Source organism: Myotis brandtii, unplaced genomic scaffold (genome assembly GCF_000412655.1).
Source record: "Myotis brandtii unplaced genomic scaffold, ASM41265v1 scaffold208, whole genome shotgun sequence".
NCBI classification, from domain to species: domain Eukaryota; kingdom Metazoa; phylum Chordata; class Mammalia; order Chiroptera; family Vespertilionidae; genus Myotis; species Myotis brandtii.
This window is the reverse complement of record NW_005357764.1, coordinates 1,439,324-1,451,677: the sequence shown is the minus strand read 5'-3', so window position 1 is coordinate 1,451,677 and position 12,354 is coordinate 1,439,324. Positions and strand designations below refer to the sequence as shown.

At 47.8% G+C, this 12,354-nt stretch overlaps 2 protein-coding genes across 9 annotated transcripts in view; one reads left to right on the top strand and one right to left on the bottom strand.

Annotated features, from left to right (window-relative positions):
• Window positions 1-492: 492 nt before the first annotated feature.
• HNRNPAB (heterogeneous nuclear ribonucleoprotein A/B) lies at window positions 493-6,587 on the top strand. Of its 3 annotated transcripts, none has more exons than XM_005865467.2 (6): window positions 493-830; window positions 1,462-1,620; window positions 1,802-1,936; window positions 4,269-4,389; window positions 5,073-5,213; window positions 6,203-6,587. In XM_005865467.2, exons 1-6 carry the CDS (start codon window positions 666-668, stop codon window positions 6,208-6,210), a joined length of 729 nt encoding a protein of 242 aa, XP_005865529.1. In that variant the 5' UTR covers window positions 493-665; the 3' UTR covers window positions 6,211-6,587. The 3 variants fall into 3 exon arrangements, with proteins under 3 accessions (XP_005865529.1, XP_014394535.1, XP_014394536.1); XM_014539049.1 differs by lacking the exon at window positions 6,203-6,587 and adding an exon at window positions 5,432-6,040 and having other exon boundaries at window positions 499-830; XM_014539050.1 differs by lacking the exons at window positions 5,073-5,213; window positions 6,203-6,587 and adding an exon at window positions 5,432-6,040 and having other exon boundaries at window positions 505-830.
• PHYKPL (5-phosphohydroxy-L-lysine phospho-lyase) overlaps window positions 3,477-12,354 on the bottom strand; it is a 20,894-nt gene continuing 12,016 nt past the window's right edge. For 2 of the 6 annotated variants that reach the window (XM_014539047.1, XM_005865468.2), the window contains 3 exons: window positions 9,876-10,030; window positions 9,367-9,456; window positions 6,626-7,538 (listed from right to left, as the gene is read on the bottom strand). In XM_014539047.1, the coding sequence (XP_014394533.1) occupies window positions 7,124-7,538; window positions 9,367-9,456; window positions 9,876-10,030 (660 nt within the window). In that variant the 3' untranslated portion in view covers window positions 6,626-7,123. Of the gene's footprint in view, window positions 3,831-4,122; window positions 4,125-5,251; window positions 5,372-6,621; window positions 7,539-9,366; window positions 9,457-9,875; window positions 10,031-12,354 lie in introns of those variants that run through there. The other 4 variants (XM_005865471.2, XM_014539046.1, XM_005865470.2 and 1 more) reach the window with 4 other exon arrangements.

Below are 12,354 nucleotides of genomic sequence, written 5' to 3'. Positions count from 1 at the left end.
GCCGCGGACTCCTTCCTCCGCCGCCGACCGAGGGCGGAGTTACGGTCTGGGCACCCGGAAGCTGCTGGTTCCTTGAGAGCGAATTTTCGGAAGTGGCGGGGAATGGCGGAGACGGTAGCCTTTTGGTAGGTGGTTGTTACACAAATTGCTTTCCGTTGTGAGCGCTCAGAGCCTGCACCCCGGCCAGGTTGTCCTTCCTTTCCCCAGTCGGCCTTTGCTGTCTCCTGAAACTTGGTTAGCGTCAAAGTTGAGTTTGGGAGAGTAGTAGAGATTTAACATCTTCCAAAGATAGAGCCCTTGCAGCCGTGGGCAAACTACGGCCTGCGGGCCGGATTCGGCCCGTTTGAAATGAATAAAACTAAAAAAAAAAAAAAAGACCGTACCCTTTTATGTAATGATGTTTATTTTGAATTTATATTAGTTCACACAAACACTCCATCCATGCTTTTGTTCCGGCCCTCCGGTCCAGTTTAAGAACCCATTGTGGCCCTCGAGTCAAAAAGTTTGCCCACCCCTGCTAGGGGCTCAAGGGAGAGAGTCTTGTTCCAGGTTGTGGCTTTATTTCTGATCTTCTCAGTGAAAGCTTTGCTAGGGCCAGTCCTCCTAAAATCACAGCTTTCTTATAAGACTTGTTGCTATGTGTCTCACCCTACCATTTCAGAAAAATGTTTGTTGGTCACCTGAGCTGGGATACCAGCAAAAAGGACCTAAAGGATTATTTTACCAAGTTTGGAGAGGTCGTTGACTGTACAATAAAAATGGATCCCAACACTGGCCGGTCAAGAGGATTTGGGTTTATTCTCTTCAAAGATGCAGCTAGTGTGGAGAAGGTAAGCTGGGTACTTTATATAAGGAGTAAATTCTAAGGACGCTACTCTTGGAGCGTGTAGCGTGTGTGTTCTGCACATGGTTGGTGCTTTGAGAAAAGCAGCTCCTTGTAGTAGGGTAGTGAGTGGGCTGGAGTGGTACAGGAAGATGAGAGTGGACATTTGCCTTCCTCTGCCTATTCTGGACACTGCAAACACTATTGTGAGGACTGGAGGAGAGTCCAAGGTTGTTACGAGATAGGCATTTTAGCTTCATTTTACAGAAAACAAGCTAAGGTTCAGAAGCTGAAGTAGAAAAGCTCACACAGGTGGCTAAGTGTGGTGGAGTAAGGATTCTGAGCCCAAGCAGCCCAGTTTCCTTCAGTCACTGCGGCTTTACTTCTGGAGATAGGCCTTCAACTGGAACTGCCGAGGCAGGAGGAGGGTGTACAGGATAACATGGGAAAAGTCGGGGTGGTGAGGACTGATTTACAGGTAAACCAGCTGTGCTTGACATTTGATGATGGTTGGGGTTAGAGTTTGGAGGGGATGAAACATTTTGTGTACCTGTGTTGGGGTTCCATGGCTCAAAGAGAAGAGCCTTGTGTAGTGTCATGCTGCTGAGTTAGAACCCAACTTCCTTCTGTCGGAACAGGTCCTCGACCAGAAGGAGCACAAGCTGGATGGCCGTGTCATTGACCCCAAAAAGGCTATGGCCATGAAGAAGGAGCCTGTAAAGAAAATTTTTGTGGGGGGTCTGAATCCTGAAGCCACTGAGGAGAAAATCAGAGAGTACTTTGGCGAGTTTGGGGAGGTGAGTGGCCTGCCCTCTGCCCTGAGGTGGCCTTCCTGGTCCGTGACAGCCTTGGCTGACTGGAGGAGCCCTCCTCAGCCAGGCTGCTTTATCGTTCTCTCGCCTTCATGGACCTTTTCTCCATCCAGTTCCCTGTGAGCCCTGGGGAGGTACTGGTCCTGAGCTTTGCCTGTGTTTACAGATCGAGGCCATTGATCTTCCAATGGATCCAAAGTCAAACAAACGACGAGGTTTTGTTTTCATCACTTTTAAAGAAGAGGAAGAACCTGTGAAGAAGGTTCTAGAGAAAAAGTTCCACACCATCAGTGGAAGTAAGGTAAAGTGTCTGCAGTTAATGTGTGTCTGGCCTCTTGCTGAGAGAGGTCTGCCCCTTGCAGGTGTGGCTTAGGGGTTGGGCTGCCTCCAAGGGCTCTCCAGGGTAGTGAGACTCCGTTGTTTCTCTGAAGGTCTGCTGCCCTGATTGGGGGCAGATGGTCCTGGCCTTCAAGGAGCTCTTAGCCTGGCAGTAAAAACAGAGTAGCATGCTGAGTAGTCTCTTTAAAGCTAGAGCTTAAGATGGTCTGAATCTAGAGTCTAAGATTTGCAGTTCTCAGAAGATTTTGGAACTTCTGCCGTTCACTGATTTCTTTCCCTGGCGGTGAAGTCCTGCTTACTATAGAAACTGCTGCAGAGCTTTTCTATCTTATTGCTTCCCAAACCAAATCTTTATTCTTCTCCATCCCCTTTTGATATTGGTTTAGTCAAATCCATCCTAGCAAGATTCTTCCCAAAGAGCCCCCAGGGTCCTGGCTCATTTATACCCAGGGCTAGTTTGCCTTTGAATGAATAGAAGTGAGAAATATAGCTGTTACCACCCCTGAACTCTGGTCTAGAGAGAGGGTAGTATGGCTTTTTAAAGTATTCTCCAGGTGGCAGTTGCGTGTTGAGGGTGTGGCAGGGTGTGGCAGGCTCTGTCTGTGCTGGAGTGGCAGCCAGATAAAGTTGGACAGGTAGGGTGGGGCTCCTGAAAACTTCAGTACCCTGGCTGGGAATTTAGAAAGATTGGATTGGAGTCTTAAATTTCATGTAAAATGAGATTGGATCCTAGGGGACATTTGGAAAAGACACCATCCATTAGCTAGCCCAGTGGATAGGGGTATCGACAGGCCTTTTTTTCTGCCATAATGAAAAATGGGCAGGAAGAACCTATAGGGCAGCACTAGTCACTGCTGGCAGTGGGTCTTGAAATACTGTATTTAGTTGTATGAAATACTGTGTTTAGTTGTATATTCAGTAGGGTAGAAAACATCAGATTGCATCACTGGTGGGGGTAATTTGCCAGTTTTACAGGAGTATGCTTATATGGGGACAGCTTATGTGGAATGTTTTTTTCACTGGTCTTAGTTGGGGGCAAAGTATGTGTCAGGGTACTTTTATTTCTTCAAATTATAAGAGAAAGTTCATTTAGAAAGTTAGAGGTAGTAGAAGTGAGCCAGCTGGGCTGTGTAGGCTCAGAAAACAAGTTAAAAAAGCAAAAGAAGGGCCCTTGGAACTTAGGAGAGGGAAAGGGAAAGGCATAGGGGGTGGTGGTGTAGGTGTAGAGGGGGACATGAAAGCTAGGGAGGGAGAGCGTTTTTTTTTAAATTTTATTTTTATTGTTGAAAGTATTACAGATGTCCCCCCCTTTAAAAAATTTTTATTTTTAAAATTGATTTTCAGAGAGGGAAGGGAGGGAGAGAAACATTGATGTGAGCGCAGAACATCAATTGGCTGCCTCCTCCATACCCCCACCAGGGATTGAGCCAGCAACTCAGCAACTTGGGCATGTGCCTGGACTAGGAATCAATCAGCAACCCTTCAGTGCACAGGACAATATCCTACCAACTGAGCCACACCAGCCAGGGTTTTATTTTTATTTTTATTTTGTTCTTTTTTCAGTGTACTTTTAAAAATACACTTCTAATTTATTTAAGCAGGAGCACTGGAAGGTTCCTGACCCTACCTCCACCCACAGTGGGCAGGTTTTTGAGCTAAGCAGAAACAGACTCTGGGGGACATACATAGGGCTTTTGGCCCATCCCAAATACAGACCAGTGGTTGGGGGAGGGGCAGCGGTAGCAGTCTGGCTTCAGGCAAGCTCTGCCCTGAGCCTCAGTGGCTTTCTTCCTCTGTAAGTTGGAAGTCGGGGTCACCACTATACATATGAGTAGGATGCTTCATTTTTTTTTTTTCTGTAAAAAAGTAAAATCAGAAAGTGTACTTATTCTCTGGCTCTCATCCGGGAAGCCTCTGACCTCCCTGCCTAGTAGGACCAAGGTGGCAGTAGACCTGACAGTTGGTGTGTTTTGCTATACTGAGCTGGCATTGGCCCTGCTGTCCCTCTCCCAATTGTTAAACATGGAGCTGTCCTAACCCTGGGTTTGTAGCCATCATTCCCAGTACATTCTCTGGGGGAAGGTTTGAGCCAAAAAGGCTCTAATGTGAATCTTGGTTTGTTTAGGTTTTAGTTACGGTTCTCAGAACTTCTAGCCCAAATGTGGTTTCACACCCTACCATATTTTATTATTAAGATGGACCAAGTCTGAATGTTTGTAAATGAAGGTCGTTGTGCACAGTCTCTCCCCAGAACTTGTCCCAGTGGCCTGACTTCCTATCCTCTTGGCTTGTAGTGTGAAATCAAGGTGGCTCTGCCCAGAAAAGTCTATCAACAGCAGCAGTATGGCTCTGGGGGCCGTGGAAACCGCAACAGAGGGAACCGAGGCAGTGGTGGTGGCGGTGGAAGTGGAGGAGGTGAGTGGAACACGGATGAATATGGGCCTGGTTTCCCTGCCTGCATGGAGCTTCCATGCCTGTCTTGGGGGCTTACTCTGGTCTCTGGTGTGGCAGGGTGGGCAGGGTGGGCAGGGACAGGAATGGCTCTCCTGGGTCCAGGCTATGCTGCTGCTGGTTGGAGTGGAAGAGCCCATATTTCCCATGTGGTTTGGGGCCCCAGGGCAGCGGAAGATTTATATTATACTTTGAGAGGGGAGGGGTGAGGGGCCTGATGGGCTCTCTGGCTGTCCTGAGTCTTGGTCCACCCATGGGTGGGTGGGCGGGCAGAAGGTAGGGCAGGGCTGTGCCAGGCGCTTTATCTCCTTCTGCCCTAGGCCCTCTGACTCCAAAGCCTGAACTCTATCTTTTTTAAGGCCAAGCTGCCAGAGAGGGTTTGGGTAATCAGAGGGTGATTTGAGTGAGAATGAGTTCCTGCCTCTTTGGCCCTGAGAGAAGTTAGGTTCCGTTCTGTCTTCCTCTGCAGCTTGGGTCTAAGTGCAGAGTCAGGTTAGGGCTCTGTTATATCAGGACAGCAAGCCCCTTCCTTGGCTTCTACTGAGTTGCCATAGTAACCCCGCCACCCAAAGGGCAGGATTTCCTCCATCCTAGCTCCTACGTGTGCTAAATGGTCCATGGGCCCCTGTGCCCTGCTCCCCCCACAGGTCAGAGTCAGAGTTGGAATCAGGGCTACGGCAACTACTGGAACCAGGGCTACGGCTACCAGCAGGGCTACGGGCCCGGCTATGGCGGCTACGACTACTCGCCCTATGGCTATTACGGCTACGGCCCCGGATACGACTACAGTAAGTAGGAGAGAGGGAGGCCCCATCCAGTCACCCACCTGGGAGGCAGGACAGAAAGTGCAGGGGTCACTGGCAGCAGGGGCTTTTGGAGTCAGACAGGCTGGGCTTTGTAGCCTGCCCCAGGGGTGTTGGCTCTGGTGAGGATTTGAGCCAAGCGCCTGGCACAGGGATAAATGTTCAATAAATCTAGCTGCTATCATTGTTGTTCTTGTCCCTAGGTCAGGGTAGTACGAATTACGGGAAGAGCCAGCGACGTGGTGGCCATCAGAATAACTACAAGCCATACTGAGGCTTCGGCAAGAGTGCCCGTCTGACCGCACACGCTTTGTTTGGATATTGAGTGAACACAAACAATTATGTACCAAATTTAACTTGGCATACTTTCTATGGCCTGTCCCATGTGCATCTTATTTAAAATTTCCCCCCTGGAAATCACTCTCTTGTTTACTATTTCCAGAGCTCTAGTTGTTTTAGGCAGCGTGTGGTGTCTCAGAGGCCAGAGCGGCTTTGTGGGCTGATTTTATTACCGGGTTACCCAGAACCAGGTGGGAGGGTCAGTTTCCTGCTGCCGCTCTGCATCCTGGACCTGTGGACCCTGGTTGTAAAAAAGTCTATCTTAGGAAACCAGTGTCACCTTTTTTCACCTTTTAATTTTATATTATTTGTGTCATACATTTCCTGTAATGGAAGTGTTAATTTTACTGTACTTTTTGGTACCTTTTGGGAATCTAATGTATTGTAAGGTATTTTACACGTGTCCTGATTTTGCCACGACCTGGATATTGAAGCTATCCAAGCTTTTGAAATAAAAATGTAAAAACCCCTAAGCCTGGGTGAGTGTGGGATATGCGGTGCATAGAACTTCGGCCCCTTTAAAGGAAGGAAATGGCTGGAGGTTTAAGGCAGCTGTTCATGGGGGTGAAGATTGTGCAGTAGGGATTCTGAGACACCTTAGAACACCTTTCTTAAAACGGGGTTCTGTCTTCCAGGACAGTGAACCTACAATCAAGGATGCCCCCTCCTGGCTGAAATGTAATAGCCTACTCTGGCAGCACCTATTTGCTGCTGGATTGGAGCACCTCAAGTCTGGTGGCAAGAGGAGGCAGCAGGCTGTGGGACTGGCTCTAGGTGGTCGGAGCCTGAAAAGGAGTTTTGTTTCCCCTCACTCCTAGAAGGAACTGGCTGGGGAGGACGTGGCTGCTCTTGCCCTCTTGCCTCAGCCAACAAATGCAAACAGTTGGAGATTTTCTGGCAGGGGTATGTGGAGAGAGTTCAAGGTAGCCAGAGCCTCCCAATGTTGGAAGTACCCTATGGGAAGGGGACATCACTTGGAACAAAATTTACAAAAAAAAAAAAGCTTGGTTTCCTGGGGGGTACAGAACGGTTCAGGAACCCAGTTGTGGCCTACTCACCTAGTAAAGGACATGACAGGGCAGGGCTACCACAGGGCTGGGGCCTTAGCGTCTCACAACTTCTCACCTTTTCTTCCATGTCTGAAAAAGACCCCATGGCCACCCAAACTGGTTAACCTTTCTCATCTGCTAAAGGCTCCTCCTGCCTTCAGTGTCTAAGCTTCTTGGATGGCAGTTTGGAGTTGGGCTCACTGGATAGGGCCATGATCCCCCACACTTGACCTATATGTATGTGGCACCAGCCACAGGATCAGCAACAATATTCCCAAAGGATAAAGCCTGCCCTCAAGTTTCCCAAGACCCAAATTCAACCAGAGGCTCCTATAGGAAACCTAAGCTAGTGTGCCTCACCTCATCCAGCAGGTTTTATACCACTTCCCAATTGTGTACAGGGGGTTGGCCCTCAGCTCTGGAGCCCTGGGGGCAGAAGTGAAATAGCCCAGAGGTGGAGGACAGGGAGGGGTGGTTCTGATCTCCATCTAAGGGACGGGACTTTGCCTATTTAGGGGGCCACCCCTGCCCAGAACTTTGCATGCATAGCCCTTGGGGGTGGCTCAGCTCCCACCTCCCCAGTGCTTGGGAAGCCCCACCAGCACAGGCAGAAATAGAAGTGACCTGGGCCAGTAAGACCCCCTCTCCACTTGAGCTCCTTGCTTCCTGCACTGTCCAAAGGATACCTAGCTCAGCTGTTGCGCCCCCTTCCCCTGAGTACACTAGACCATTGTAGCTGCTGGGCTGGGTCCTGGGCACATGGACAGCTGGACACAGGGCTTTATGCTTACCTGTTAGGATGGCATCCAGCTTTGCCACCACATGTTGTACGTTGTCCAGGCTGAAGCACATTGGGGGCTTAAACTTCAGGACATTCCTACCAGGGCCGTCAGTGCTTAGCAAAATGTAGTTCTCCTTCAGCCTGTAGGACAGGACATAACAGAGCCTTGCTACACCACCAGCCCAGGGCCCTTCACATGGTCTTCAAGGCTTTCCTGCACCTGGCTTTGGCCACTTGGCTAGGTTTCCAGCCACACTGCTCTTGGAGCCCTTCACAGCCCCCCCCGCCCCCCGCCCCTTGTATGGGGCACTGGCTACCCCTTGCAAAACTTTATTTCCATCCTTTGTGCCCTGGTGTGAATGGCTCATATGGACCTGGCCCTGAGAAGGGGCATAGTCTTAACTGCCCCTGGAGTTCCAGTCTAGTCTAGTCCCTGTGTTTCCCACTTCTTGTATGGTTTATATGATGTGTATGGCTTGCTTTGTAAATGTATGGAAAATGTCCAACATTACAAAGTGGTACAATGAACTCCATCCCCTTATCTAGTTTTAGTAACTTCCCCTGCTCCCTGCACACAGGTAATGTAATTTCCAGACAGCTCTTGTCAGTTTAATTTCCAGTTCCTTTTAGGAGGATGACTTTACCATACTTAATACTATCATTGATATGTAAGAGAGTCATTTTTAATATCCCACATTTATATTTTTAACCTAGGAAGCTGCCCTGGCTAGGTAGCTCAGTTGGTAAGAGTGTTGTCCTGATATGCCAAGGTTGCAGGTTTGACAAGTGAATGCATAAAAAAGTGGAACAACAAACCAATGTGTTTTTTTATCAATGCCACCCCCACCTCTCCCCCAATTCCACCTAGGAAGGCATTTTGGCTACTGAGAGAAGGGGTCTAACATGATTGTAGAAGATAGAACTGATGAGGGAATCATTGGTCAGTTGCCTCCTGTACACTCCCCACCAGGGATTGAGCCTATAACCCAGGCATGTGTATTGACAGGGAATCAAACTGATCAGGTTCATAGGTTGATGCTCAACCACTGAGGTATACCAGCCAGGTTCCACTTACATTTTTTAAAGTTTATGTTAAGTCTCGTTAGGAGCCATGGTGTCCCAGACTATGGCAGTGTTAGAAAGAATAGGCCTGACCTTAGCTTGTTCAGTTCAGTAGATAGAGCATTGGCCTGTGGACTGAAGGGTCCCAGGTTCAATTCCAGTCAAAGGCACATGCCCAGATTGTGGGCTCGATCCCCAGTAGGGGGTGTGCAGGAGGCAACCAATCAATGATTCTCAATATTTATGTTTCTCTCCCTCTCTGAAATCAATAAAAGTATATTAAAAGGAAAAAGAATAAGGTCTGGATTTCAAATTCAGCTCTACCACCTACTAGAGATGAAACACCAAATTCTTGGTAACAGATTCCTAGCTGAACTGGAGAAATCACAAGTGGCTATGAGATGGAGGAAATCAGGCTGGGCCTCAGATCTGATTCCTTCCAATGGGCCATGCTGGATTCCTGAGCTGAGGCTGGGGTGGGGTGAGCATGGGGTAGCTGAGTGGGCAGATGTGTCTGACCAGTAGAGAGAAGGCAGGGACTGGACAGTCACTTAGGGGAGGAGTCAGTCTCAAAAAACCACAGAGGGGGAGATTTTTTCCCCCACATCCTTACTGTTTTATGTGAATTCCAAACGCAGAATGATACACATTTCCCAAGGATTTTTTGAGGTGGGGGAAAGGATAGGCGTGAGGAATGGAGATAAAAGGGGAAAAAAGTGCTGAGGCTGGAGTCCTACCTGGATTCAAGTGAAAAATGTGAACCGGTTTGGGCAGGGGGCTTCTAAGTCCAGAGATGATGCTCCATCTAGACATACCCACCCAGACGAGCAGGAGTCCTGTCCATCCCCTGTCCCTGGTGTGGCCCTGGAGAAGCTCTGCAAAGGCAACTTGCTTGAAGAAAAAGTACCTGGATACCAAATAGTCAGCTTCTTCGGTGGCTGGTGTCCTTGTGGCCTCATCTTTGATCAAATCCACACCAATAAAAAGTCCGACACCCCTGGAGCAGAAGGTGACATCTCAGGAGTCCAGGCCTGAGGGACCACGGGCCTAACACTTGCCCTGTGCCTGGGTCTCAGCCAAGTCCCATTGGAAAGTCCACCAGGGCTTGTACCTCTGTCTCCTGGGGACCGAGTCACAGGAACTGGTGGTGGTGGTGTGTGTCTAGGAAGTAATTGCAATGGGGAGGGGCCCTCACTTTTGACAGAGGAAAGATGGAGGGGCAGCGAGTCAGAGCTACTTGATCCTGACTTTTCCCCTCCCTAGAAGTGCCACTTTGGACAACAGCCCCTCTAGGTGCTTCACTTCTTTCCTTGTGGAGACTCCCACCAACCCAGGTGTTAGGAGGTGAAAGAAGAGATGACTCTAGGCCTCTTGCAGGTGCTTCGTTAGTGGGCGGTGACTTGCCCCAAGCCTCACCTGATGTCCCCGATGATAGGATGCTTGGCCTTCTGCTGCCTGAGGAGCTCCATCAGGAAGCTGCCCACACAGGCAGCATGAGCCTGCAGCTGTTCCTTCTCTAAGACATCCAGGACGGCCAGCCCCACTGCACAGGACACTGGGCTGCCCCCAAACTGAGCCAGGGGCAAAGGGCATGTCAGATGTCCAGCAGAGGAAGAGAGAGGGGGAGAGGGAGAGAGAAAGAATCAATGATGAGAGAGAATTGCCTCCTGCACACCCCCTACTGGGGATTGAGCCCACAACCCGGGCATGTGCCCTGACCAGGAATCAAACCATGACCTGTTTCATAGGTCTGTGCCCAACCAGTGAGCCACACCTGTCGGCTGTAATTTTCCTTAGTTCCCTCTTTAATTCCAAATGCACAAAAGCTGCAAAATGCTATTCTTGGAAGCACTTTTCTCATTCTGTTGAGATCTTGCTTCCAGGTGTATCCTCTGGCTCAAATATTTCCCCCTTCTTTGTTATTTTAATTTTTCAATTACAGTTGACATTAAATAATTAGTCTAACATGACATTAAATATTTTAAAACACAGTGGTTAGACATAATTTTTTTGTTCTTGTTAAGCCTCTCGATATTTTTTCCATTGATTTTATTTTTTTTATATTTTATTGATTTTTTACAGAGAGGAAGGGAGAGGGATAGAGAGTTAGAAACATCGATGAACGAGAAACATCAATCAGCTGCCTCCTGCACGCCCCCTACTGGGGATGTACCCGCAGCCAAGGTACATGCCCTTGACTGGAATCGAACCTGGGACCCTTGAGTCTGCAGGCCGACGCTCTATCCACTGAGCCAAACCGGTCAGGTTGATTTTATTTTTTAATAAATATTTACTTAAGGGAGAGAGAGAGAGAAATATCAATGATGAGAGAGAATCATTGATCAGCTGCCTCCTACATGCACCCTACTGGGATCAAGCCCACAACTGGGCATGTGCGGGAATTGAACCGTGACCACCTGGTTCATGTGTCCATGCTCAACCACTCTGTCACACAGGGTGGGCTCCATGGAAGGGAAGGGGGAGGGAGAGAGACATCGATGTGAAAGAGCCACATCAACTGGTTGCCTCCTGCAGGTATCCTACCTGCAACCTAGATACGTGCCCTTGATGGGAATAGAACCTGAGACCCTGTGGTTATCAGGCCAACAATCTAACCACTGAGCTACGCTGGCCAGGGCTGACATAATTTTGGCTCATTTTTTTATAAAAATTCTCTTCACTTTTTGTTGTTAATCCTCACCCTAGGATATTTTTTCCATTGATTTTTTTTTTAAAGAGAGTGGAAGAGAGGGGTAAAGACAGATAAACATCTATGTGAGAGAGAGACATTGACTGGTTACCACCTACACGTGCCCCAACTGGTGCCGGGGATGGAACCTGCAATGGAGGTACGTGCCCTTGACCAGAATCCAACCTGAGACCCTTCAGTCCGCAGACTGGCACTCTAACCACTAAGCCAAACTGACTGGGGCAGGTTCAGATGTTCTTACATCAATGTGTCTCTTGTTGACCAAAACATTATGCTGTGCATGACTGTAGTTCAATACAACTTGACAAATGTGTAAAACTAGAACCTTCACCACAATGAGGACACAACACATTTCCATCACTTTCCAGAGTTGTATCCCCTTTCACTACTGGCCCAGGCGACCACTGATCTGATTTCTATCATTACAGTTTTGCCTTTTCCAGAATGTCATACAATGGGATCACAGAATATGTACCCCTTTGTGCCTTGCTGCTTCTGCTCAACGTGTTTTTGAAATTTATCCATATTATTGTGTATTAGTAGTTAGTTCATTTTGTTGTTGCATAACATTCCATTGTATGGACATACCACAATTTGTTTATTCAATCTCCTGTAGATGAACCCTTGGGTTATTTTGATTTTTTACTATTAAGAATAAAACTAATTAATATTTATAACAAAGTTATTTTGTAAACATACATTCTCATTTCTCTTGGGTAACTACCAGACTGCTGGATTATATGATAAATATATAGTTGATTTTTATAAAAAACTGAAAGTTTTCCAAAGTAGTGGTATCATTACTTTCATAGATTTATGAAATTCCAGTAGTTTCACATCCTTAAAAACATTTGGAATTGTCAGTCTTTTGTTTGTTTTTTAAATGTTTTCTCATTGATTTTAGAGAGAGAGAAAGGGAGAGAAACATCAATCCGCAGCCTACTGGGGATCAAGTCCACAACCCGGGCATGTGTCCTGACCGGGAATTGAACTGACATCCCTCCTGGTGCATGGGACAATGCCCATCCAACTGAGTCACCCAGGCCAGGCTTGTCAGTCTTTTTAATTGTAGTCATTCTAATGGGTGTGTAGTGGTATCCTGTAAATTATCTTGAAAATTTGTATGCATAGCCCCATACTTGAGATCAACACATGGACAGAGCCATTGGGGTGGTAGGCCTAGGG

What these genes read in the sequence shown, in the direction of transcription:
- HNRNPAB (XM_014539049.1), top strand. Translation starts at nt 666, where the DNA reads ATGTTTGTTGGTCACCTGAGCTGGGATACCAGCAAAAAGGACCTAAAG. An exon ending in ACACCATCAGTGGAAGTAAG is followed by an intron (nt 1,937 to 4,268) that starts GTAAAGTGTCTG and finishes CTTGGCTTGTAG; the next exon opens with TGTGAAATCAAGGTGGCTCT. An exon ending in CGGCCCCGGATACGACTACA is followed by an intron (nt 5,214 to 5,431) that starts GTAAGTAGGAGA and finishes TCTTGTCCCTAG; the next exon opens with GTCAGGGTAGTACGAATTAC.